At 36.5% G+C, this 27,965-nt stretch overlaps 1 protein-coding gene across 1 annotated transcript in view; it reads left to right on the top strand.

Moving 5' to 3' along the window:
* The window catches only part of VWA8 (von Willebrand factor A domain containing 8), a 181,202-nt gene that overhangs the window by 56,614 nt on the left and 96,623 nt on the right, over nucleotides 1-27,965 (top strand). Inside the window, exons 13-20 of the mRNA XM_068929726.1 lie at nucleotides 1,954-2,114; nucleotides 3,436-3,549; nucleotides 12,276-12,444; nucleotides 12,804-12,881; nucleotides 16,233-16,348; nucleotides 17,192-17,298; nucleotides 19,205-19,311; nucleotides 23,684-23,755. Of these exons, the coding sequence (XP_068785827.1) occupies nucleotides 1,954-2,114; nucleotides 3,436-3,549; nucleotides 12,276-12,444; nucleotides 12,804-12,881; nucleotides 16,233-16,348; nucleotides 17,192-17,298; nucleotides 19,205-19,311; nucleotides 23,684-23,755 (924 nt within the window). The remainder of the gene's footprint in view (nucleotides 1-1,953; nucleotides 2,115-3,435; nucleotides 3,550-12,275; nucleotides 12,445-12,803; nucleotides 12,882-16,232; nucleotides 16,349-17,191; nucleotides 17,299-19,204; nucleotides 19,312-23,683; nucleotides 23,756-27,965) is intronic.

The raw sequence follows: 27,965 nt of genomic DNA, 5'->3' as shown, positions 1-27,965 counted from the left end.
ACTGAGAGTCATGAAAAAAGGCTAATTTGGAGGCTTTTATTGCTATAGCTGCTAAATGGAGTTCAACATAACCTTCTTGTTTTCTCACCTGAACTTTGTGGGACTCGTCTGAAGACTTCTAATTAAAAGCTTGCTCTGTTTCAGATTTTTTTGCCTCCTTTCTTTTTTTTTTTTTCTCCAGATCAGAGATATTTTGGGAAATAAATGATAAGTAAGGCAATATGCTTAAAGTACAATGATTTATACGTGAAGATAAGCATTTTATGTCATAAGGAAAATAATTCTACCGTTGCTTTGCCCAAAATAAGGATAAACATTTAATTCATAGCCTTCTGTATATATTTTTCAAAGAGAGGGATTTTTAGCCTAAGGGTATTATAATGTGATGTCTCATAATAGATACTTAAAAATTGATTAGGAATGTAATAGAGTAAATCGCTGGGCAGGAACTTTGCCCTGAAACAAGCCCTTTACAAGAGACTGGGCAAGTATTAGTGAATGAGACTTCTTTTTAATATGTCACTAAATTGAATCTGATTCAAGCATTTAAATTATAGTTTAAACTTTCATTTTATATTTTGGAAAATATTTTGCGGCCAAGTACGGTTCTGAGTTTATCTCCAGCTAATTAATGTATAATTCTTCAGTTGTTGGTTTTGCAGATAGACACCATTGTATACAGCACACTAGACTGCTGATCAGTTAATAGTAGACACTGTAGATACTATTCCTGTGGAGCTATCTTGTCAGAAGGTGTCTTAGTTGTATATTCCGTTTTACAGCATTACTTACTAAAGAATGCACACGCAACTTTTGACACAAGTGATAAAAATATTTACATTTTTCTCTGGCTTTAATAAAAATGTGTTTCATATTGGTTTTTAGCCTAATTCCTTAATAAAATACTAGAAAAGAGCAAACACAGCACTAAAATCTGGAAGTGCAACCATAAGAATATTTGCTGTTTTTATGGATCTGAGTATGAGGCTTTAAATTATACAAATGTGGAAGCACTGAAGGAACCAGACTTTGTCCTGTTATTTTAAGACTTTTAAGGAAATGTAGAAAGAGGAAATGATTCAGGCCATATGACGTAATGTATTCTATTTTTATTCTTTAAAGTTCAAAGGGTTTGCAGTTGTAACAAGGACGTATGCAAAAGCTGCGAGTGCAACAGAAAATATTTTTCTCATCTGATTTTAGGTTAATTTCTGTTCCTGAGGAAGGAATTTCAACTTTCAGGTTACAAAACAGCTATTAAGGCTCTCTTTGTTTTTCTAGTGCGTACCTACTGTAATGGAACATCTAAAATAGTTATGTTGGAGGATGTGCTAGCTTTCACCTTTGGTCATGATTTATCCCTAACGTATTATTTTGTGATACTCTGTGTATTTGTGATACTTTGCAGTAGCATGTTTTGTGTGTGTTGTTGGCTCCTTTCTTACTCTGTCCCTTCTTCTCTGATGTTTCCACTGTATTTTCTTTTTGAGGGTTGGAACGTCATACTTTTTTGTGTTATGATCTCACTTGAAGATTAATGATGAAATCGTTACTTTTTCAGCTTTCATCTGTATAAAATGAATGGCACTTGTTTATTACAAGTGTAACTTGCTGCCCCCTTCTGTACACAAAGCTGTCTACAAGTTGTCATGTGCTTGCATTACATATAAGGAAAAAAAGACTTTTGTTCTAGTTCAAAAAGGCAATATTAACGAGTCTAGAACTACCGGAGAAGACTATTTAACATTTTGTGTGTGTGTTTGTGCATGTGTGGACATAGGTGTGTATTTCAAATATTTTTTGGAAAAGTAATTTAAGATTTCCTGCTAATCTGCCTTGGGTGTATTCTCAGGAAAAAACAAATGTAATTTTGAAGAACAAAGCAGGCACTTGTAGATGAATAAGATACATCACGAATTGGTGTATATTTAATTGATGAATTGATACTTACAGGATATGACAGCTAGAGATTTGCTGCAGCAAAGGTATACTCTTCCTAATGGAGACACTGCTTGGAGACCATCGCCACTTGTTACTGCTGCCCTGGAAGGAAAGCTTGTTATTCTTGATGGCATTCATCGAATCAACCCTGGCACTCTAGCTGTACTTCAAAGGTCAGGATGTGTGCACAGATAAGTTAGGTGCACGTGATCTGTTTATTGAACACATGTATACTGAGAAATTAAGTTTCATCTAGTGAACGCAACTTCATAGGTTCAAGAATACTGTAAAAATGAAGCTCAGCATTGCAATTTTAAAGAATATGTGACATTCAGTCTTCACATACCTGAAAGCAGAAGCAATTTTTTCATGTTCCTTATAAGTCTATACTAGTATTGGACATTTGAGCTGTTAATACAGCATGTGAGTTTGAATTGAAGAGTGAGCTAGATTTTGCCCTTACTAAACGCATGAAATCTAAAGATGAGTAATATGTGCACAACGATTTGAAAATGCAAGATCTAGCAGAAAATGTATTCAATACTTTGAATGCATGCTGCTTCTAAATAAAGTGATCATTACAGTCATATATAAAAAGGTACTTCATATCCTTGGCAAAAAATGCTTTTTAAACATTATTTCAATAATTTGAATAGGTTTGAATAAAATAAATATATAAATAAATTTATAATAAGATAAATAATATGCAATAATATGCATGTATAAATGAAATAAATTTTGAATACATTAAATAGAATTCAATGTATTCAATAAAAATAAATCAAGCTTTCCAAAGGCACAAATGCTAATAGCAGATACTGTGTTAGTAATAATACATACTGTTAGGTCAAATTTTTATGCTATTTCAATTGCTTGCACCGTATAATGCGTTTCATAAACTTAAAGAAATCACCAACTTTAAAAGCAGTCTCTTGTGAAAACGTTTTGTGACTGCTTCTTTTATTGCATGTATGTACAGGAGCAGAAGAGAGAATAATTAATGCCTGTTTTTCTCTTCTTAATCAGTTTAGTTTTCCCTTCTGATTTTTCTTTCAACATCATGTGTCATTTCTACGTACACAGAATCAACTCCTGTATGAAAAAAATAAAAGCTAGATCGATATGTATATTAGTCATTTAAGCCAACTGAAATATATTTATTTCAAGAAACAAAGTATTATACTCGCTACCAGTATAACAGAATGGCTGTGTTTTGTGCCATTTATGCACTCTGTACTGATAAGATGGAAATTCTCCTTCATTTTCTAATCATACCTATTTAAACTAAGTTGACTGATTTTGCACTGAAACTATTTGCTTATGCAAATTATTTTATCTCCACATGTGGGTGCATCTTAAATTAGCGTAACTTTGAGTGTCCTACTGCAGCCTAAGTTTTGACTGAGATAGCTGTTTAAAGAAGCAATAGCTGAAATAAGTATTTTAAAAACCAGTCAAAGGTGAGATAAAGTTTATTTTTATTTTCCCAAACAGGCTGATTCATGACAGAGAACTGACTCTCTATGATGGCACCAGATTATTAAGGGAAGATAGGTATCAACACTTAAAAGAAGAATTACAGCTCTCCAGTGAGAAACTACAGGAAAGGTAACGTGTTAGCTACAGATATTGAATGCAAACAATATTTCATCCTGTAAAGAGTTTAATCTCCTTTTTTATTACAAAAACATCTTGCAAAATGCTTTCCTCTTAAACTGATACCTTTTAATCACTAGGAGAACATGTTTTAAAAGTCAATTTCCTCATGAGATTTTTTCCTTTTGTGGCATGAGAAAATTATATCCTGTTTAGACTGCTCAAGCTGAAAGAAAAAACATTCAATGTCCTTTAATAGAAGGAGTTAGAAATTGAAAAGAAATTGTAAGTACATAAAAACATAGATATAAAAGTATATAATATTTAATTTTGGAACATTTTATTAGTAACTTCTCAGAATTAAACTAAATTAACGTTAAATATAACTTGTTACTTTATTTTGCCTCATTAACTAGAAAGCTGGTATTTAATTTACAATTAGTATGGTGCAGGAAATCCTAAGGATGGGTTGGGACCCCTTATGCTTATTCTTTTTGTTTCTTCACTTCCACTTGTCTGCTAGAAAGATTCCGCATATAGAAACATTTTCTAGTCCTCTGATGGCCGTACTTAATACGTTGTCAAACACTGCTGACTAGTTTCAGTCAATGGGAAGGATTTTGTTGATTGTACTCCGAAACAAATACGATCTTAAGATTCAGTTATGGAATAACTATGAGTTATGTCATCAGTCAAGAGCTAAACCCACCATAATTCTTAAATGGCTCTAATCTCTGAATGAACAACTGAAGTTCTATGTCAGATGTCTGTGTTCACGTTTACAATGGGGGATGTGCCTGTGCCCATGCTTTTCTGGTGTGTGTTAGCCATATCAGTACTGGTAGAGATACACTCATGATGTCCCAGCCCTTGACAATGTACCACCCCCTGTTTCTCTGAATTGCCTTGCTGTTGGTGGTTTTTTTACTGCCTGATTGTTTTGTTATTTTTCATTCCCTTTAGACCCAAATACTGCATTTTTAAAGAACTGAATATTAAGTCTTTGTAGCATTTATTTTGATTCTGTAGGTATGCTGTAGTCTAAGCCTGCTGGCTGCAAATTGTATCCAGCCTGTTGAGGCCATATACCCAGCTAGATGGGCATGCCTTGTATTTATTTTGTCTGGGTAAGGAAATATACACCAAAAAAGTCTTGAATTGGCCAGGATTTTAAGCCCAGAATTTGAAAAGAGAAGCAAAAAAAGGCTCCGAGGCTCCGTCTTGGAGTGCATCACAATTTTGCATTGGACTTTGCACTTTAGAATAGATCTAATCATTGTGTTGGGTATTCTCGTCCCTGCTGTCAATATCCATGGTCTTGTCCAAGGTGTTTTCAGGCAGAACGGCAGTGGTTGTGCTGTTTTGCTAACTGCAAGGTACCCTTCGGCTCATACCAACATACTCTATTGATCTAGACAATTGATCAGACATACATCTTCAGTACTGCCCCTCTTTCGGTGTCAAATACCTCTGACAAGAGTAGAGCTTCGTATCTGTATCCCGCATCTCCCTATTTTCCTTTGTTATGACATTTTTTTGGCAATGGACTCCCTTAGAACTGTCAGTGCCTCTTAGACCGTAAGACTCTTCCAAGCTCTCTTCTTTAATGAGTATTCTGCAGAACCGTCTTCTCACTATGCCTTCTCTATACAGAACTTTTCTCTCCTTCACTGTTGTTAGGCAAGCTTTTGATTCCCCTGGACAATGCTTATTGTTCATTGCTATTAATTACTTTGGATGCTCCATTTTTGTCCTTCCTCAAGAGTGTCCCTGTTTCCTTCAGATCCCATTGTACTGCTTGTTCCTGGCCACTTTAATATTTCACAACACAAAGTTCGTCGTGAATTGTTAAGCTACTAAACGATCTGCTTGACTGACAATGAGACTGATTTCAGAAACACCAGAATCAGTTAGCAGCACAGGCCAAATGTAACTTTGTTAGCATCAGGCTATGCTCAGGGAACCAATTTTTAACCTTCAAGTTAAACCTCCATGCAGCATCCACATTCTGTGTGTGTGCCCTGTCACTCACTTCTTTCTCCTCTTTTAGAAAAAGGGGAAGGCCTTGACTAGTCAGCATAACAGCTTTTCTTAGCTGTCCTGTTGAGGTGGAGCGCTCCTCTACTGTGCTTTCTCTTTATCTGCATAACTTGCATGTTCTTGGATTATCATCCAGTTCAGTGTTTGTGGCCAGACGTACTCAGTGGTTTCACTGAAGATTACTTCCTGACCTTGTGAACTTGTGAAAACTGGTGTTTACCTTCAAATCCATAAATGTGGGGTGCCTGTTATCTTGGACAAGGATATATTCCTGAGTGGATTGTATAGATGCTACTTGATCTGGAGAGAAAAAAAAAAAAGGAAGAAGAAAAAGAAAAAAGAAGAAAAAAACCCTATGAAGGCATTCTTGCATGTGTAAGCTTGGCGTGACCACATAACACTCAGATGTGACCATTTAGCACCGTCTTGGTTACAGATGAAAATTCTTGGCAATGAATTAACCAGGATCCATTGTACTGAGAAACTCACCTCATTCTAGGTGAAATCTACAGTCTGTCCCTTGTTCAACTCTCTCCTGTTTGGGCTCATTCAACAGAAGCGAAGGTGAAGTGGTGCAAGCCTGTATCAACAACTTTGCTTTTGGCTGCTGTCTCCAAAAGGAGCATCTGTGGGCCCCTCCTCAGTTCAGAGGGCACTGTTCTGATCCTCTTTGTAGTCGGCCCTTGTGGACTTGGAGGCATTTCAGGACCTCATCCTGTTTTTAGCCCCTTACGTGTTCTGAAAACATCACTGCCTTTCACTGGACTCCAGGACATGATGTCAATAGTTGCTCTGTCACTGCGGTACTGCAGTCCCCCCTGCTACTTGTCCTTTTCAGCACCAGTTACATGTCACTGCAAGCTTCACTCTTGTTCAGTGTTGCAGAATGGCTATGCAAGAGTAGGCCTTCTCTCCAGAGACTTCCTCATCGAATGAGGTCTGGGTACTGACAGCTGATTTAATCACAGTCTAAGGAAACAGGACTTAGTGCAAACCATCCCTCCTTTGCCTGTAGGAGACTGGTTTGTGGGGAGGTAAGGGGAATACACTGTAGCTTGAATTTATTAGCAGATTTGCTGAGCAAATTCTTATCTCTAAGTCATGATTGGGAGATGCTTTTCATATCCGTGAGAAATACTGTTTCTCTTGCTGTGTGTCCATGGCTGTGGCTAGTGGCCTCAGCTGTGTGTCTGGTGTTAAGGCAAGACAAAAAAAGAGCTTTACTTACCTTAATGAAATCCAGAAAATCAGGATAATTCTGGTACCGTTATTCTTTATTTATCTTGTAGAATCTGTACTGTCATTCCAGTTCTGCTCAGACTGGATCTGGGATGTGCGCTGAGTGCACATTAAGACTACTCCTGTTCCTTTCTAATAAGGGAGTTCCATATGGAAAATAGTTTCAAGTTGCATTTGAACCAGGAAATTAATTTAGCTCTCGTTTTTCCCTAAATCACACATATAAGCTGAGTCTTCCTGTCTCATTTGTATCTTAGGAATCGATATGCGTATTTAAAATATGTTATATAGAATACATAATTTACAGTTAAAATAACTATTTTATTATTAAACTATCTATTTTCTACTTAATAATAGATAATAATTATCTACTTGATCTCATGTATTAATGTAATTGTTATGAGAAACACTCAGAGGAAGACACATACTGTGATGTACATCAGTGATACAGCGGAAGCGCATGATGGAGTTTGCAATGTCTAAGCAGTAAAGCAGGGGCTAACCGAAGTAACTGAAAATAGTCACAGAAGAGATAAAAGAACAAGAGAAAAGAGAGTACTTCTGAAAGTACTTCTAAAAGACCAGAATTTGAAGGAATAATGCCAAAAACTTCATTAGAAAATCATTAGACTAGGAGAGAGCAGGTCATCTTCAGGGTTTGGGGAAAGCAGTAGCTGGAGACTAGAAAGCACCTGTGATAGACTTAGAAGGACTGATACCAAACCGCTGCACAGAAGAGGAACCAAATGCATGGGGTACCTGCTCAGTTTCTTTTGGGGGACAGCTTTGACAGCAAGACTGTTGTTGATTTTAGCTGTCATTTATCATAGTATAGTTTGCAGTTTGTCTCTGGAGCACTACTTACAACCATTCATCGAATACAAAATATCTCACTGTTGCTCTCTATCCCTTGGACTTAAAACTCACAAATGAGGTGGCTATTTGCAGCAAGATTCTATTAGAAATTAGAAAAATACAAATTACCTTTTCCATAATGGAAAAAAGAATGACTGATAGCTGATGCTGTTTAGTAGACTACATAGACTGGGTACTTTGTAAATGGAATTTTACAACACAATTTCTACTAAGCAAAATCTATTCCATTGTAATGGAAAGGAGTACTCTCCCTAACCAATGAGCCAAAACTTCTGTAAACATTTTTTAGTTTGTTTTTCTGCAGATTTACACACACCTGAAGGTTTTGCCAGTTCTAAGAGGAAAATTTGAGATAGTAATAGAGAGGTTTTCGGCGATCCTTCTTGAGAAAAGCAAGAAAAATTGTTACTGAACTTTCATGCAGTCACTTCTATCTGAAAATATTTGATAATAAAATAAAATAATGGGAATATTTTTTTAGTTTGTTTTAGTGCCTTTATTTTTCAGCTTTTCAGATATTCACTCATGGTAGAATAGAAAGCAGAATACTGCACAACCCATCACTTAAAGAGAACTTGGAACACTGATAAATCAAGAGTTTTTTCTTTTTTAATAAAGGATGGTGTTTCAGATCACAGTATGATCTAAAGAAATTACATGCCTCTGTGTCAAGAATGTAAACAGTATTATACTACAGAATGTGAACAGTATTAAACCAGGACACTGTTATTAGCAAGACTGGACAAAGGCAAAAGTATTCTTTGGGGTTCAGAGTGATTTGAAATTTTGCAGGTTAGAAATAATATTATTATTCTTAAATTTAATGTTAGTGCAATTTCATTTAAAAGTTTGATTACCTAAAAGGTAATAAAATATATTCTTATTTTAAATGATGCTAATCATTGTCACGTAGGTGTTTGTTTCACTGTATCTTTCATTGCATTTCTATATCTGTGGTGTCCACAAGTGTTTTTTGAGAAGGACTCTAGACCGGTGGGTGCAATAGCTCTATCAGGAATGACAAATACAAGCAGCAGGTTTGCCCTTGTGTACGAAACTCCTTGGCCTGGTAAAAGCCTATAAGCTACACAGTAGCCAGCAATTGGCACTGAATATTTTTCCTCTAGTCTTTCTTGGGCTGGGTTGGCTGATTTTCCTAAACAGGTTCAGAGATTAAGAAGTTCATTCAGCTACTGATTCACAGTGCATATCCACGAATTCTGCGTAGAATTTCTTATGTAATCATTAATTACTTCACTGAGACAGATTTGTAAAGGTTGTGCGCCACCTTTAAACTGACAAGCGATGACGTGCTGGTTTGTCTTGTGAAACAGTATTTTAACATGTTTGAATGGATATTTTGGCTTTGGATTTTTTCTCCTCTCACAGTAAGTCTTTGATGAGGTGAAGAGGAAATCAGCTATTTCAGGAAAATCTAGACGTATGTATGTAATAGGATTGTTCAAAAGCTAAAAGAAGTTGCTCATAATGCTTGGGTAATCTTAATGCCTTGCAGACAGTGGATTATTTTCCATGTGACTGAGTTGAAAGGGAATGCATACAGCAGATGAGAAAAACATAAAATGTGACTGGAAGTGAATTTTGTAGAAAACCAAATATATTGGCTTTATATAATAATTAATATATTCCAATATATTATTATTTAATATATTTCAATATATTAAATTTTTAACTGGTTATATTTTTTAGCTTTTACTCTTCTTTTGTTTGTTTGGGTTTTTTTTTCCCAGCTTTGTGATTTTCCAGATAAAGTAATCTGTAATCTGCAAGGGGGTGATATTCTTTGTTTGGAATTAAACACTGATATCCAAAGAAGGACATAGATGTTACTAGGCCATAGGTACACCGCTGTCTGTGTTATTAGTAAACATTTAACAGAAAAAGGGTAAAGATTCTCTGCATTAATAAAATAACACCAAATCCTCCCACTGTGCTTACAACTCATTAATTTAGAAGGTGCCAAGATTTTAACAAGATATATACATGGCCTTCATCTGCAAAGAACAAAAGATGTCAAGGATCTCTGTTTCATAAAATGTAACTCCACATGAAAACTCTTTTACATTCCTTTAGGGACCTGCTCTTGCAATGCTATGGAGCAACTTCCTCTGCAGTCACCACGGTGGAAGCTGGGAACTTTCAGTGCATTGCAGGATTGAGTCATTTGTGACATTTGTTTTAATAATAATTATACTTAGCTTGACATTTTCAGTGTTGCAAACATCGGTCCAAACAATAGGCTTTTGAAGTAGCCAAATATTTTTATTCATGTTTACAAACTGGAAACCTACAGCAGGGATGTTGTGATATGTCCAAGCCTAGAGAGAATATCAGTAACTTTACTGCAATTACCAGTTTAGTGTGCCCTGACTTTGCTTCTCCTTTCCTCCCCATGCCCTCCCACACTGTCCCCACCATGCCGTTTGAGTTAGGCAGAGATGTGGAGGTGATGCAAGAGAAATGTATTTCCTTTACTGAGGAAATCTGACTGCTTCTTGTGCCCTCTTATGGTATTGCGGAAGGACCAGAATTAGTCCTTGGAATTTAGATTGATTAATGGAGAGGGTTGTTTTTCTTATTAGTAATGGAGGGAAAGGTGAGTCTGGAATTTCTTTTATTTATCCTATGTAGGAAATATTTTCTTCTGTAATAAGGTTGGCTAATGTTCTCTGACCTTCTTTTATACTTAGTGACAGTGACATTCCCACTGATTTCTCTTTCGTATGATGTTTTCAGACATACTTCTATTTTTATCAATCAGAGAGTAGCTTCTAGGCTTATGACTTTCAGCTGAGAGTAAATGATGCCACCCCCTGTGTTTGCTTTGATACAAGTGGCTGCTTGCTATATTCGCGCTGTTGTATCAGAATTTTATTATTGTAACTAGCAAATCAGCCAACTACGTAGCAGATTTGGTAATTCGTATTTGAGGGTCATATTTTGTCTTCAGATTTTCTTGCTTGTACCATCATTTGCCTGCCAGTTTAGCCAATAAGTGTATTTACCTCCAAATGTTCTGATGTCAAACGTTGTTTATGTAAAATGACAAATGATAACAGGCATAACTACTAATGTAAGCTGTCTAATTTACTTTTTTTTCCCAAAATAGTGTCTGCTCTTTTAATAAGAATACTGAGAAACTAATTGTCAAAAACAGGCTCTTCTTGCAAAATTTGACTGACTTTTATATCTGACTTATTACTGTCTAGTTGCTTCTAGAGATAATGCCATTGTGCTGATTGATCAATACCAATAAATTCCTAATTTAAAGAGGTGATAATCTTAAATAAGGCAGTCAAAGATATGACGATGACACCAAAACCAAGGAATTAGCCTTCCACTGCCCTAAGAAAGGCATGTAAAAGTTGTACATTTAAGTCTGCGTTAGTCACGCTAAGTCCCATTATATTCAGTGGAATGAAATAGGTAGACATCTAAGATACTGTTATTCACCAAATCCTGCAGTGTTATAACTAGGTGGCACTTGCTGAATCTAGCAGATCAGTTCCATATAGATTAAAAAAAAAATAGAAAAAAAGTACCTTTTACATGGGAGGCAGTGAAATTTTAGAATGCATTGCCACAGGAAGTTGTAGAGGCAGGTGGGATCAAGAAGTTCAAAAAGATATTAGATAAACTTGCAGATAAGCAGATAACGAAAGCAAGTAGGTAGGGGTATACCCTCTAACCTTGAACGTAGGTTTGTGGATGCTGGGAGAGTATGAGGAGACTAGGCTGCTTGCTGGTAGTGGCTAGGCTGATGTGCCTTTCCCAAGCAGCAGCTCCAGCTGTCACGATCAGAGACTTTTAGCTAGATTGAGTAGATAGATGGGCCCAGCAGGGCATTTCTTAAGTTCCTATAAGACAGATTAATCGGCCATTGGAGGGGGCCTATTTATCTCCAGTGACTCTAAAATGAGCTGTGGGTGACTGGCTTAGACTTTGAGGTATAACTTTTAGAGATATTATGAAGTTAGGTGCATTAATCCCACCCCAAGAGTCTAGCTGATTTTCCAAGGGCCACAGAGAAAGTCAGTAACAGAAATGAGAAATAAATCCAACTCTTTGTGGTAGCCAGGCTGATCTTTTTACAGTATCATCCTTCCTGTCAATCTAATTGAGTAAAAGAAGTTACCCATTACTGCAGCTCCAGTAGATCGTGTTGCCTCCCTGACTTGCCTGTTAGACATGATGCTTTAGGGAAAGCACTTGTACAATTCCATCAAATTAGTGAGATGTATCCATTTCAGACATAAAAAAGAATAAACACTACCTTAGTTGCTGGTATTTGCTCAACTTGAGGCATTCAGGTCAAGTCACAGATGAAAAGGAGACTTGGGTGCCCTCTTAGGCATAACAATTATGAGCAATTTATAAAAATACAAGTCTCATAATACCATTTGCATCAGTTTGGGTTTTTTCTAAAATTGCATTGCAAAAGTCCTAGACATTGTGCTATGGCTCAGTGCAGTAATTCAATTCTTTCTTCAACTATTGTAAATTTAAGTTTGATATCCACTACTTAAGCCCACAATGCATTTAAAAAAAATGTTTTCTTGCAGGTCCATCTTTCCTATCCACCCCTCATTCAGAATAATTGTCCTAGCCGAACCTCCTGTCATTGGAAGCAGTACCCAACAATGGTTGGGTCCAGAGTTTCTGACGCTGTTTCTTTTTCATAATGTTCAATCTTTAAGCAAGAATGAAGAAATTCAAATTATTAAAGAAATGGTAAGTACGTTCATTATTTTAGCCAATTTTGATTTTTTTATTTTTTTTTTTTACTGGATACGATTATTTACTCTATACCAAATATTTCACTATTGCAGTCCCTATTTCTGTGTAGCATAAACAATTCTTTATTTTCAAATCCTGCTCATCTTTTAATGGCATATAAATGCATATAAATTAGCCTTCTTATCAGGATATTAAATGATGCTGTAATAGAAAAATTTCTTTGTCATAACTGTATTCTTTTTCGGGTGATAGAAACCAACTGTGACAACTGTATACTCATAGCATCCATGTGTAGCTGTATATGGAACTTACATATCTTGCAGTAAGATTAATACTGTTTTTCTTTCAAACAGATTCCAAACGTACCCAGTGCTGCTGTGGAGCAATTGTTGTCATTAACGCACAAGCTTCGGGAGACAAATGATGCCACAGTAAGCCCTTTTTTTCAAATATATTTTCTGCTGCTGTGACTGCATGTTTTAACATGGAGTCACAAGGCTGGATAAAGCTGGATAAAGCATGCTAAACGACAGTGTTGTTTTAGAGGCTGCCTGACTGAAAAACCAGGCTCAGAAAATTAGTGCTGGTGGTTGCTGTACCACATATTGTAAATTTTTGAATTTTGATTTATGTTTTTAGAATCTACGTAAGTAAGGCCTTTAGGAAATTGCCTGAGTATTAGTGAAAATCAGACAGAATAGTACACGTTGTCAGTGGGTTTAGGTACGTGGCTAAGCGTGAAACATATACGAGGTACCTTTTGGGTAGGTACGGATATGATCGTGTGTGTCCAAATATTTTTTTGATAACTTTGCTTTAGTGGTTGTTACTGTATATAATAGAGTTCTTCACTCACTGGAACTGTGAGAGTTGAAATTATTGCGGCTTTTTGGGCAATGAGAACTACCAAACCATTATAAAATGCCAACAGGCAACAGTGAAGACTAGGACTACAAAAGAGAAAGCTCCAGAATTACTATCTGCCTTACTGCTACAGGCCATTCTATTAAAGTAATCTTGTCAAGAAAAATAAGTCCTGCTGACATAGTAACCACAAAGTTCTTTAAAAAGATACAGTCAAATCTTGGCGGAAAGAAAAAGAAATCATTGCTATAGCAACTAAAGCAGTGTGTGATTTTAATGCATCTAAAATGTAAAACATTTTCAGTGCAATCCAGCAGTTTAACTGGTATGTAAATGTAATCCATTCTCCTTAGTTTTCATGAATTTGACATTGGTAATAGTTTTCACAGTATTACTATTTAAGAAACTGAGAAAGGCTTGAAAGGCTGTTAGGAGCTTGAGCGCAAAAAAAAGTAAGTAGAAAGAGTGGCTTTTAGGTACACGTTTGGGACATTGTTACTAATAGTCTATTTAGCTTCCTCCACTGAGTGCTGTACAAACGTAGACTGATAAATGTGTTATGTGTTTGACATATTTAGAGATATACCATGCTTGAACAGAGCATTAAAAAAATTCCTCTCTAAATATGTGGATGTCTATAACATTGTGAAATATCTAAATGAAGTGAGTGATGCTGGATAAGAAGCAAATCATGGTGTGGATTGAGGGAGGATTCTTGTAGATTAGCAGTGAAATGAAGACAGATCAGGAATAGCATGCCTGCATTAAGAGCTGAAATGTGTGCCTTAGGTGTGTCAGGCTATTTATAGAGCTGCCTAAGAAAGTAATCTTCTGCCAGAGATTATCCTGAAATATTAGCCATTGTTTCGAATGATTTTGTTAACAATAGAAGAATACCTGTAGAATGTTCAGGCTGTGGGCGTTGTCTGCGTCATTGTAATTGTTTGATTTACAATAGAACCTAGAGACCACGATTAAGATCCTGTTGAATTAGATGCCTCAGAGATATAAATTAGAAAGACTATCACTATCACCCAGTTTTGAGTTTACAGTTGTGTCGTGTAAAAATAAATAAAAGGGGATGAGGAGGAAAGAGGACATTTTATTACTGCACGCTTAACACGGTTGCACAGTTGCAAACATTAGAAGATGTGACACAGCTTCTCCTCTGTGGGCCAGTCCTTTATGCTTATTTATACCAGTGCAGGATCTGATGCTATATATAGAATCTAGAATTAGGGTTTGGATTTGTCAGTGTATCAGACAAGAGGCAACATCGGCTGCCTCCTCCTTCCCACCTGGTACAGTGGATGAAGTGCACTCTACCTCAATTACTGTGCCCAGCTGTGCCTGTCTCCTTCAATGCAGTCCCGTAGGTTGTGACTTGGGAGGACTGCTCACCTCACCAGAACCCATTCGCCTTGCAAATCTTTCTGCTGTTTAAGATACTTTTGAAAATGGAATGTAATTCCCAAAGACCCTGAGAGTTCTGGTGATTGAAGAGGGATCACAAGGATACAGCTCTCACCCCTCTCCCTTGCCCATGCTTCACACATGACTCTGTCGTGAAGTAACACCTGAAAGACCACAGTTTACAACTCAGTGTCTGTAATGCTGGGTTGTAAACTGTGATGGTTCAGAAGGTGCTTCACAGTCCTTCATCAATGAAAGCAGGAGAGGCAGGAGCAGTAATCTTACCAGTTATCCCAATCTGAGTCGTCCTTTCCCATTGCTCAGAGCTATGCTGGAAAGTATTATCTTTTGCCTTGTCAGCTTTGGAAAAAAGTTTCGTACAATTTCATCAAGGTTTTTTTTTTTTTTTAAAGAAAAAAACGTTAATGCTTGTTGGTCAAAAAAGCAATTTTCTGGGGAAGAGAATTGGTTTTGAGAAATTTTTTATACTTAAACGTGTTTAAGGGGGGGAAAAAAAAACTTGTGAAATTCATGTAGTGTTACATTTCTCTTTTTTCCTTGATGGCAAATTTCAGGGTTTTTTATCCCAACTACAACAGCATAATATGTTAAGATAATTACAAGGCACTTAAAAATCATTTATATAAAACGCAACAGAATGATTTGAAATTATCTAATTAAAATATTTCACCTGACCCAGGCAAAGCGTGGTGTGACTTATCAGGTTGCACTCGTTGTGTTTTTTGCTGAAGTCAGGACCCTGTTTGTATTAGGTACCTTTATCTAGTAGATATAATTATAGGATCATTTCTTTCTCAGTCTTTATATGTCTCTTAAACAAATGATCAGTTGGTTTGGGGTGTCTTTTGTTTGTTTCTTTGTTTTAAATTTTGCTGTATTTGTTTTAGGCTTCCCAGGCGTTGAATCATTTTTGTAACTCTTTGCAGAATCACATCCAATTTTTAACATTCATTTTAACATGTGGCCAGCAGAAAGGGACACAGTGTTCCAGTAATGACCCGCCCAGGAGGCGTGTGCAGAGGTGATACAATCTCCCTGCTTCTGCCCAGTATTGTCTTGTTTATACATCCATGAGCCTTACCAGACTCTTTTGCCAGAGCGTTACATGTGGAGCTAATACTCAGTTCGTGAAGAGTAAAGGACTATTTTTTAGGACCTTGACCCCCCCCCCTTTTTTTTTATTTAAATAGCAAATAAAAATCGATTATCAGCACATTTTTCTTCCTCTTGCTTATTGAGTGAAATCTTAAAGCTAACCTTTTGGTGACATCATGATTTCCAGAGCAGTGAATTCCTACAACAAGCACAGGATTACAGACCTGCAGATTAAATAGCACAAGCTGCTGTAGGAGGCAGAAAGCACATCTGAACAAGGAGAAAAGTTGAAATAATTGCTTTTTTTATTACAGTTTTTTTTTTCTTCTGACTTGTTTCATTAAAATCCTAGAGATCAAATAATTAAAATACCCTGTATTTTTTGACAGGCACAGTCACTTGCTTCATCTTTATCTACTCGACAACTGTTGCGAATTTGTCGTCGACTGTCACACTACCCTGACGAAAGTCTTTACTATGCTGTTAATAAAGCCTGCCTTTCCAGGTAGAAGTGCCAATTTTGGTGGAGGTTCGGGAGTTTCTTGGCCAACTGCTAACATGCAAGCTAATTTTTAAATACGCTTTAGTAGATAATACAATTGCTATCTTGCTCCTTAAATCCTATAATTTCTTCAACAGTATTTCTGTAAAATTCTCAAACTTAGGAGATAAGTAGGAATGGCTTGGTACTGCTTTCTCATCTTTATGGAGATGTTTCACGATATTGTATAAATAAAAAGACAGTCAGGTCTTCATTATAACAATACTTCACTATCTCAGAACACTCAAATCAGGGTTGTATTAATATCTGATATGACTAGGTTTTTGCTGGAGACTTGGACTCAGTTCCAAAAGCTGTATCTAAAAAAATTCAAAAAAAAGCTAACTGTAATCAACAAAAGGTTTGGAAAACTGAGTGGGCCTAGTTCTGTAGAGCTCAGAGCTCTTTCCTTCCTCTTTCAAACCTGTGATCCGACTGAACTGAATGAAGAGAAAAAGATATTTCCAAAAAATATGATTTCTAATCAGACTCTAACTGGCTGTGGAATGAGGAGATTATAGAACTCCAGTCCTAATTTATCCCACATTTTAACTTTATTGCAATATTGTATAACACTGAAGCCTTTTAAAATGAACGTGTAGCTGCTAATGTAATTAGTTACCTATGCAAGAAGTTTAGCTTACCTCCTTAGGGACAGAAGGTGAATTGCTGGAAGCTGTGTGTGAAGGGAATTGACACTATTCAAGGTTTGAAGGTCCAGTTAAAGCTTTGTGCTGATTTTAGATTACAGCAAATACTGAAAAATTTATTTAGAAAATAATCTCTGTGTTATTTTTCTTCATTTAGGTTTTTACCCAACCTTGCCAGATCAGCTTTACAGAAAAATCTGCTGGATTCTAGGATTGAGACAAATCCAGATGACATAAGGAAACTAGAGGAGAAGGATTACACCTGTAAGCTTTTGCTACCTTTTGTTCTTCTTTTCATGAATGTTATTCAGATGATTGAACATATAAATGCTCAAAAAATATCCTCCAAAATAAATGTAATTTGCTTCAGTTAGTTCCCTTTGGCTTTATTCTATTGGGATGTAAGGCACTCTTAATATGTTGATACATCTATATTGTCTCTTGTAGCCTCAGCTCCTGCAGTTTTATTCTCTGTCACATTTCAGGATTTCGCAGTCAGTAAGATCTATGTCTTCAGGCTTTCTTGGACTGCTGTGATGATTTATTTTTGAGTTCTGTTATCACTGGTACTGTTCTTCCAAAAGGTTACAACCTTGGAGTGGTGGTTTTAATCTTTCTCCGATCTGTTCTGTTCTTTACCTGCAGTATTCCATTGCTTCTTTCTCTCCGTTGTTAGCAAAATCAGCCTTTTCCTCATTGGTACTCTTGCAGAAGTACTGACTTTATGTTTTGCTTTCATTCTGGTACACACTTTGTTAATTTTCTTTCCTTTTATTCTGTTTAACTTGCTAATGTTGTTGCATGTCTTCTTTATCAATCAGATCTTTATGTCTTACTGTATCCAACTTGTACTCTTCTGCAATTGCCTTCTGTGCTATGCATATATCTCTCTTTCTAACATTTTCTCGCTGCTGCTTTCTTATTCCAGCTTATCCTCTGGTCTTCATGCTAACTTTATATCTATTTATACTTTCTGTCAGGCAGCATGCTATGAGTGATCTGCCATTTTCCTTCACTAAACTCTTTCTTTCAGCATATGTAATCTGCACTCTTCCTCACCAGTATTCTCTTTGCTGGTTATTCTCAGTTTTGCCATGTATTTGACTTCTGCATTTTCACTGTTAGATCTTTGCAGTACTAAACACATCTTTGTTTTTATTTGTATATTTTCTGGTTTTGTAGATTCAATTTCTATATGTGTATATATGTAAATATATGTATATGAGTGTGTATGTGTGCGTGTGTGTATATAGCTATACTTATAATTTGAACTCTTGCCAGTTGTGCAGTGTTGCCAATTTGTCAGGTTTCTCGTCCTGATACTTCCCTTGAATTTTCTTCATCTTTCTCTGTTCCATGCGTAAAACATGCAGAAAAAGTAGAGGTAGAGCCATAAACGATCAATAGGTGAACAAGTGAAAATATCTATCCAGAAATCAGGCTGTTTTCAGTTTCAAACCATGCAATATTAAGAAATTAGTGGCAGATAGTCAGAAGATAGCACGTTATTATCATTTACACTTAGGTGTTACTTTCCTAAGGACAGAATTTATGATTCTCTTGATTTAAGAAATTTTTCTAATAATTTGTCCTCTCGGAACTACAGTTGAAGATCACCTCCGAAAGTGCAGAATTGAGCCAGATTTCACCAAGTTATTAGAAGTGTCTGTTTTCTGGCATAAACCTGTTTATACAAAAATTTAATGCCGATAGCAGAAACCAATGGTGACTTTATAAATCCTTTGAAAAATAAAGGAAATGCCTGTGAAAACGTACTGCTTCCGCCGTTGAGGAAATATAGTCAAACAGCATTAGTGGTACTTCAGTGACAAGATGAGAGTACTGAATTAAACCAGGGCAGCTGTCACAACTTTTAGTGTTCTTAATGGTACTTTTCCCATGCATCCACCTATTGTCATTTACTGTAATGGTCTTCCTTGCAATTATAAAGAAAATTCAAGTTCATTATAATGCAGCCTCTTGTAGTTTGTTAGTAATAACAAACTCTTCCAAACATTCTCTTTCTTTAGATAATGAGAAATCGTACACAGCAACCCATAGCCTGGTTAAAATTTGTAAATTGTCTCTTACAAGTGTTAGGGATTGTATATCTGCTCAGAAAATGCTTTAAGTAATGCATTTGTTTGTTTATTTCCTGAAAAACGTCTAGGTGAAGTAAGCAACGGGATTCTGAAGATAGGGTCTGTGGCTATGCCAATTTATAACCCAACTGAGAAAATGAAAGTGCCTGATGTTTTATTTTATGAAAACACTCAGGTAAGTACAAATCTCAGTGTCTGACAGTCTTATGACATGAAGTTTTACCAGCCTGCAGTACCAGCCTTGTATTAGAATTAACACTGTGTGTCTGAAAAGCAATGTGAAGAAGTTCTCTAAGTCCAGCCCTGTTCTCTGTGATTTTATGTGAATTGCTTCTGAGCATGCTTCGAGTACACTTATTGACAATGTCTTGGGCCAAATCATGGTCTGTTTCCAAAATCCTGGTTATAAACTACCCAGTTATCAATCTCATCTTGAATTATGAGGAACGGAGGGGTACCAAAAAATTAGCAGAATCGTTTGACAGATACAGGCTCTATGCGTTCCTAGCGCGTTTATATAATTTCAGTGCGATTCTTTCGCAAATCTTAAGATTCCAGTTGGCTAATAGCTATTTTTGAGCCAGTCAGTGTGCTGCAGTGTGCAACCTTTAACAAGGCTAGCAATGGTTAAAATCTCTGTTTTAACAAGCAGCAGTGTTTGTAAATTCTCCCCTATTTGGCACTGAAAGGACTGTTACCCCAATTTCTTACATTTTTTCCACTGGTTTTGAGAAGCTCCACTGTGTATACGAGCAGAAGGAGAGTAACAAAAGTAGTAAGAAGAGGTACTTTGTGAACACAATGAGAGGAGAGGGTTTGGGCATTGGTTTTTTTCCCCCCTTTTGAAGAGGTAAGTGTACTGCAGCTTTCCTTTTCCTCTAGCATGGAGGCCTCAAAAGTATCACTTCAGGGTATCCCTAACCAAGGGAATTGCCCTCTGAGTGACCTTTAAAATATTTTGCCTCTGAAAGGCAGCACTGACAGCTAGAGTGCTCTTGTGAAATATTTTCCTTTTAGGGGCCTGGTGTGGGTTTGCCTACTTTGTGAATTTCCTTTTCTTCTTTTTTTTTCCTTTCTATTCTTTCTTTCTTCCCCCCTTGCTTGCAAATTCTTCACAGAACAGAGTATGCTGTATCACCTACTGAAGGTCATGACAGGCCATACGAAGGGGGCAGATGACAGTCTTCATCTTCCCCCGTAACGTTTCATGTGCAATTTTTTTCTGTGTTGCCATTTCACTAAAGTACTTAATTTGGGTCACTCTGAAATGAAATCCTGAGTCTTGAAAGCCCTTATATTCATATTGCTTTTTCCATCCTCTTGCTTATAGCTTCAGTAATTACAACTGAACACACTACCGCGAACTGCACACAACCGAGTCTTCAGATATTATTTATTTGCTTTGTTTAGGCAATATGTTTTTTAAAAATGCTATGTAGAACAAACTGCTCCGTATCTGTCCCTGGTAGTAATGCATTCTGAACACTAAAGAAAACAGCAGCCAAATACCAGTCAGAATAGCTGTTCCCATTTAAAAATAAATTTTAATCTTAAGTTCAGTATTGCTGGTTCGTGCCTTAGTTCAGTCATTCAAGTGCTGTAATGGTTATTTAGCAAAATCTTCCAGAATACAAAGTTGGTTTATGTGTCTAGTGCAATATTTCCACTCCAGTGTCTAAAAACTAGATAAATAAACCAAAAGAGAAAAAAGTTTCTAAGCTCTTTGCAATGCTGTGCAATATAATGAAATATGTGTTTTCTTTCTTATGTATATTTGACCTTGAAACATTTCCATGTTTCAGTGGAATTCAACATTGGTGTGAAACAATACTTTGTCCACATCAAGTGGCACAAGAGTGGAAATGATTTTTAGGTGATATGCTAAATGCCACTCTCATCCCTGTCTTTAGGGAACAGAGACTGATTAAGTTGACACAATGTTGATGTGTCTATGTAGAAGTCCTTCATGCAGGTATTTAACCTAAAAAGTCTGCCTGCATCCTAATACAGTGCTAATTTACGTCCTGTTGTGGAAAAAAAAAAACCACACACGCACAGACACACGCACGCACCAGTACATAATTTCTGTTGTGAGAAAGCTGTTGTGGAGGGGAACTAGAGTGTACACACACTTGTGCAATTTAGGATGAGAAAATAAGTCATCAGAGGGAAGTACTCATGCTTTAGCAGTAAAACCAGAAAATCTAATCAGTATGTGTGGTGTGATTGACTTACTGGAATTTGTTGTGCTATATCTGGATAAAGTTACACTCATCAGCTATAAACTTCTGGTGCATGTGCATGCCAGAAAATATGGTAATTTGCCTTGAAGTCCTCTCCCTAAATTGTATATCGAGTATTCAGTAGTCTTTTGACATGCCTGGTTAGGATTTCATGGTATTAAGCTGTATTTACAGAAGTTTCTTCCCTACCCCCACCCTCTTTTCTGAAGAGATGTGGAAAACTAAAACATCTTTCACACAGCTGCAACCTGAATATTTCTGTGTGCTCTGAAATTACATCAAAACTACTTTTTTGTTTTGTTTTGTTTCAAAATCAAATATTAAAGATGAGATGATAATGTGAAAACAAATATGTTTATCTAAAGGCAAGCAATCATTTTTCCTAAGTAGATTGTCTGACCTACTTACAGATGACCTATTTTCACCAGATACAGTGGAGGATATACAAGTCTTTGTTGCTAGTGAAGTAGCTTGCACTGCCATATTATCTGTAGCTGTCTGGATTCTTTTGAACAAAATATTTATGAGGAGCAAGATAAGGTTAAATTTTGTCCTGCATATGTTACCTTTATGATGCTGGGTATATAAAATATACCTCAAGTACTTTGACTTCGATTAGGGAGTGTAATTTAGAAATTATAAGAAGCATTATGAATGTGGGCTTGCATTTTACTATCCTTATTTTCCTTGAAAATAAAGTTTAATTGGAAAAGAAAGGTGCATTTGTTGTTAAGCTATACCTATCATTCAACCTTTAATTAAAAAAAAAAGGATGTAATTTCCATGTTCATATCAGCTCTCTTTTATTCCCTCTGGCTTCTATATATAAAGTTCCACCTGGATACATTTTACTGCCTTTTTTTTTTCACATTTCAGGTGTTGCTATAAATGTTACACTTCTTGCTTCCTGCTTTGTGAAGTTTTAACAATAGTTCTGAGTAAAATAAAAAATGAGATGTTTGTAGTAAATAATAATAAATTGCCCACAGTGTCGTTAGTAGAGCCGAAAGGAACTGTTTTTCAACAAATTTCTTAACTGAAAATTTCAAGTGTGTATTCACGTTTTCAGTAAAAATCAAACTGTAAGAGCTTTCTACCGATTTTTTTTCTTAATGATTTAAAACACACACACAAACACACACGCAGACGCACACAGACACACATGTCTGTGTATGTGCATGTATAAAAGCACCCTAAAATATTTTCTAGGGCCCTTTCCCCCCACCATTTCACAGAACAGAAGGTAGACAGCCAGTAATACCACATCATAATTCCCATAATAAGGTTTCTTAATCTTCCCTTCCTGCCCAAAAGCTTGGTTAAAAGATGGGCCTAGTTGTAGATCTGTGAGATGAAGAGGGACAGTCTCTCAAGATAGTCAGCCTGGAAGTCCTTCATAGCTTAAAAACAACTTCAGATCCATGTGCAAAAACGTGCAAAAATCTGACAGTGCTCCGGAAGTATTGGTTGTCTATATGCAGAAATGCTAATTGCTACTTACTTCATTAGTCTCTATTTAGTTTAATTGTAACCCTCTATCCTAAATGGAAGGACAGTAATATTACAAGGACCAGAATGGGACCTGAGGCCTGACCAAAATTTTTTCCTTGCCATTGAGAAGGTTGTTCAGTCTTCCCATCTCTCTTTCCTGTCTCCTCCATGGTGATGTTGCTTTCCTCCTTTGTTCTGCATAATTAAATTGTATTACTGTCTCTTACTGCCTGCTCATTTAGTGCCTAATGTTGTGAGCCTAGAAACTTTCCTACAATCTCTGACAATTATCATACCCTGTATAATAACAGTTGTAGTAAACTATACTGGAGGTGATAATGCACGTTTTTGTAACTGTAAGATCAGCAGCTCTCCAAAACAGCTGAAAATTAGTCAGATTGGTATTTTAGAACTTTGCTTCTTCACAGGACAGTTACTGGAAAATAATCACACAAATTAATGATGGTTCTTGTATGCTGGGTGTCAAACATCCAGCTAGGCTAAAAGGAAATGCATTATTCATCATTACTGAGAATTAAATATATCTAGGGACATCAGACACCCAAAATAATTGGAGCAGATGAAATGCATAAGTAGAGTTAGTGTCTTTGTTTCATTGTTTTAGTCACTGCATAGATTGGTATTACTGGCTGAGAGACTCTTTCCAAAAAATAAATGTCTGTAAGTATAATGTTTAAACAATTTCAGCTGAAAGTTCTGCAAGTAAAATTCCTGCATACTACTTTGATTACTGAATGTATAAACTTGAGAGTATAAAAGCAGGGGTAGAAGTTGTGGATTTTTTTTCTCCAGCACATGATGGTAATGGAAGACATGCTGAAAGACTTCCTGCTTGGAGAACATCTTCTTTTAGTTGGCAATCAGGTGAGTTAAACGTTTCTTAGAATGCATGGGACAGACTCATTATTTAATGAAATAAAAAAGTCTCTGTGTTTTTTTCAATGAAATTGAATCCATTTGTACCAGTAAGGTATTTGACCCATTTCTGATTTTTTTTTTTTTTTTTTAATCTACTAATGTTCAAGGATTTTATGGGCATATGCCTGTGGAAAATGTAAATGCCTTTAAATGTCGTATTACATTGCTATGTAAATAAAAAGACAAAATACTGGTAATTATATGTAACATTACTTGAAAGATATAATAGTTACTCTTCTGAACCAAAACAGAAAACATATTCTATCCAATTCAGAGTTCATAAACACTTTCCTTTGGCCTGGTTAATTTTGTCAATAATCCAGGACTGTTTTTCTTTTCAGGGACATTAGTATGCTTGGTGTTCACAGCCCATATAAAAACTTAATTAACAAGAAGCGAATCATTTCTGTTTCCTATTATGCCATCACAATTCTCAATAACCTGGCTTTTAAGATTTCAGATTCTCTAATTACATCATTACAATTAAAATCTTTGGTCAATAATTTTGACTGTCCTTGATAGGCATGTATCCAACCTCGCTTTTAAAATCCTCAGTGACAGATAGCTCAAGATAACCAGTCCTGTTAATTTATTACCCTAATAATAATAGAAATCACTCTTTGATGAAAATTGGGGTGTTATACCTTTTTTGCTGCTCCGGCTTGTCTCTAATTTAACATCTTAAGATGAACAAATGGCACCACTTCTGGGAAGAATATCCCCTTGATTGATTTTTTTTACATCTGACTTAAACTATGAAAAAAGGAAATCAGATTCTTCTGATGTGGTTTCTTCTCTTCCAGGACTTGTTTCTTATCACCTTTTCTTATTAGCTTATAATCATCCTTCTTTCTTAACTACCTTCTCATCAATTCAGGTTACTTGTAACCACATTAAGTAGATGCAGATTGATCATTTAATTTTTTGTTCCACTATCATCTTGTTTATTGAATTTGAGTTGATTGGTCCATATTGATTTAGGACATCTCTTCCGTCTATCAGAATCCTTTGAATTTGAATATTTTCCTCCTAAATCCTTTCACCCTCTGCTTACATAGCACTGTTACAAGAAAATTTCCACTTTCTGCTGGATAAAGGTTGCATCCGCAAATATTATCCAAAGCTTATTTGCTTATAACAAAACGTTAGTTTTCCCTAAAGGAGAGAAACAGATTCACTTTATTCTTTGGCTAGTATCTCTATTGATGCAGACTTCATTGGTGACATGATGAGGGCTGTCTTATTCTTGTAGTTGGTCATTGCTGATTGGTGGTACCATCTGAGAGTTTATAGGCTCCCCAAGGTAGGGAAGGCAGATGTTTTTTAATTGCATATATTTGAATATCTTTGTTCTTCAGGACCATCTTAAACCATTCCTGACCTCATAGATGACTTAACCAGAATTAGCGTTGTCAGTTAGCATGTATTGTTTCTATATATTTGAAGTACTCAGGAAAGTGACAATTTCCAAGCTACAGCTTTTTCCCCCCACCTCATACTGTAATCTTCTCCCTTTGGTTTAGCTTTGCTTCAGCAAGGATGCAGTAATTTTCTAGCAGATGCTTATTTTTATTTTGCAAAGGCCTTTGGCAAAAGTCTAATACAAAACACACTAATGGTCTAACTTACGTGCTAAGTGTTGCTAATGTGCATATACTAAAATTACAGTATACATTTAAATATAGTCTCGCCTACTTAGAGTTCTTGTTAATAGCTTGTATTTCAGAAGGTTTCATACTTGGAACCTCTAGAGTTCCAAGTCTGGAAGAGTCTACTTCCAGAAAAGTAGACTTTTGCTTGATGATGCCAGCTTTTGTCAAAAGATTTCATTTATTCATTAATAAAAAAGGAAGCAATTTCATAAATGGAATAGAATCTATTCATTCTGTTTCAGAAATACTGCTCTCTGTTCTGTCTCCCAAGTTTTTACTGAAAATGCTATATAATATACAGATTGCCTGCAGGACCTGCTGTCAGGGAGCAGCAAGAATGGGCCACTTGGCAAGGGAGCAGAGACAGGGACAGTATCCTCACCAGCAAGTTGTGCAGTCCTCGTGTCCATGGAAGGAGAACAGGTCTAGGGGCGGGACCAGAGCTGGCCGAGAGCCCAGTGACTGCCACACAGGCCCGCAGTGGCGAGGACGGTCTGAGGCCAAGCCGGGAGGTCAAGTCAGTGGGTCTGGGTTGGGATGAGCGAGGTACAGGGCCAGGCACTGGCTCCCAAGCCACAAGGGCTCCAGTGAGGCTGCTCACAGCTCGCTCCGCAGCTATGCGGGGAGCAAAGTCCTAGGTGGAGGGGAAGACGTTGCAGAGCCTGGTAGTGCGTTCAGGCCCCTGACACATGCTTCGTATATTGTCCCAATTTGTTGAGAAAATTTGGAAGACTACATGAGTACAGTCTGGGAGGTTTAGGGTATTTTTCCAGCAGTGGTATACTCATCTTTAATAATGTAATCTGTGCCACATTTTCCCACAGCTTATGAAACTCTCATTACAGGCAGTGTTAAAAGATTTAGTTGAGTCAAAGAGTAGGAACATGTACTGCTTTAATTCTAGACGCCACCTCAGTTGCACCAGTAAAATAGAAAATCAGTTGGTTTGCTGATTTGTACTTGGCAAATTAGTAATACTTACAGGTTTTGTTTTTGTTTTGTAATTAGTGTCATGCTTTGAGGTTTATTCTTTAGTAATTTGTTCTGCTGTTTTTCTGTGTGACTAATTTCGGTCAACCAGCTATACTTTTCCTTTTAAAATACTATTTTTTAAGTTTCAGTACTGCATTTGCTGTTCTGCAGCCTCACAGGATCAGGGATGATCACTAAACCTTTAGAAATAGAATTTAGAAATTTTTAGTTCCTTAAATGTATCACTATAAATTTCCTTAGCGCCTGATGAATCCTGCTCAAGTAATTTAAAAGCAACCATATTATGTAAGTATGTTTTTGTGCTACATGCACAGTTACCCTCCCATTGAAACTATTTGAGTTTTCATCCTCTTTGTGTAAAGCATATGATTAAAAAAAAAAATTCTTTGCAGTTCAGTTACAATCTGTAATTAGAACTAGCTAGAGTTTTATGGTTGTCTACTTGATACATATATCAGTGTGTGTCTGTTTTTTGCATTTGGAAGAAGTAAATAATGGTGGGTTTGGGTGGAGATACAAAGTGCTATTTGAGTTTCTTTCTATTGCATTTCTTGTTGGTGAATGAATGAATCATGGAAATTCCGTGTAAATAACTGACAAATGAAATACTCCGAACCTTAGTCTTTCAGAATAGGAGACTAACGTGCCTTCAAATCTTCAAATGCCTTTGTCATTTCCCTGATATTTAAATACTTGACATGTATCGTAAAACATAATTTGGTCCGTCAAAATTACGAATATATGTTAGTGAATATCTTCTTTCAACTGTGACTGAATGTGCGTGTCTCTATGTGCACGGTTTCTTTTATGGACTAGATTTGGTTTTGTGGGTTTCCTCTTTCTCCTCCCTCATTTTCACAACACATGTACACACACAAAATTCCTGTTAGCCTAAGGCCATCCTCTCTCATTTCACAGCTGCAGGTGTCATCTCTTCGGTGTATCTTCTAATTAAGATGTGAATGGCAGGAGTCCTTTTAACCAAGACTGTTTTCAACTTTGAAGTTTAGTGTTAGAAATTCAGTAAATCAGAATTAAACAATCCTGGTGTATTTTAGGGGCTGCCTTTCTTAATGTAACCAAGGAGGCATTGCAGACAAGTATGTTAGATACTGAGAGATCTCTTTAGGAGTGTTCAACTTCTAAAGTACTTTATAACCCACTTAGTTTGTGTGTATTCCTTGATATTTGTATGGCCCAGAATTTCAGAGCATAAATGTATTGTGTGAAAATGTGGCTTCATCTAAATATTTGTTTACACTGGTTATTGATTTATTTTGGATGCTAACTGGAATGTGCTGCTATTTCTTGTTTAAGCAAACAGGTTTCTTTGGGTTCTCAGGAAGGGCAATGGATAGAAGAGAATTTTCAGCTATTGGATAGCTTCTAATTGGAGGAAATGCCAGCACTTTAAATATGGCTTCAGATATTACTTCCTGAATGAGCCTGTTTCCAATTTGAGAGTGTGAATGAGATGATCTGTAGTATCTCAAAACAAGTATAAAGCAGCT

The sequence above is a fragment of the Struthio camelus genome, chromosome 1 (assembly GCF_040807025.1).
Source record: "Struthio camelus isolate bStrCam1 chromosome 1, bStrCam1.hap1, whole genome shotgun sequence".
Classification (NCBI taxonomy): domain Eukaryota; kingdom Metazoa; phylum Chordata; class Aves; order Struthioniformes; family Struthionidae; genus Struthio; species Struthio camelus.
Note: the sequence above shows the minus strand (reverse complement) of the source record. Positions and strands in the feature narration are given on the sequence as shown.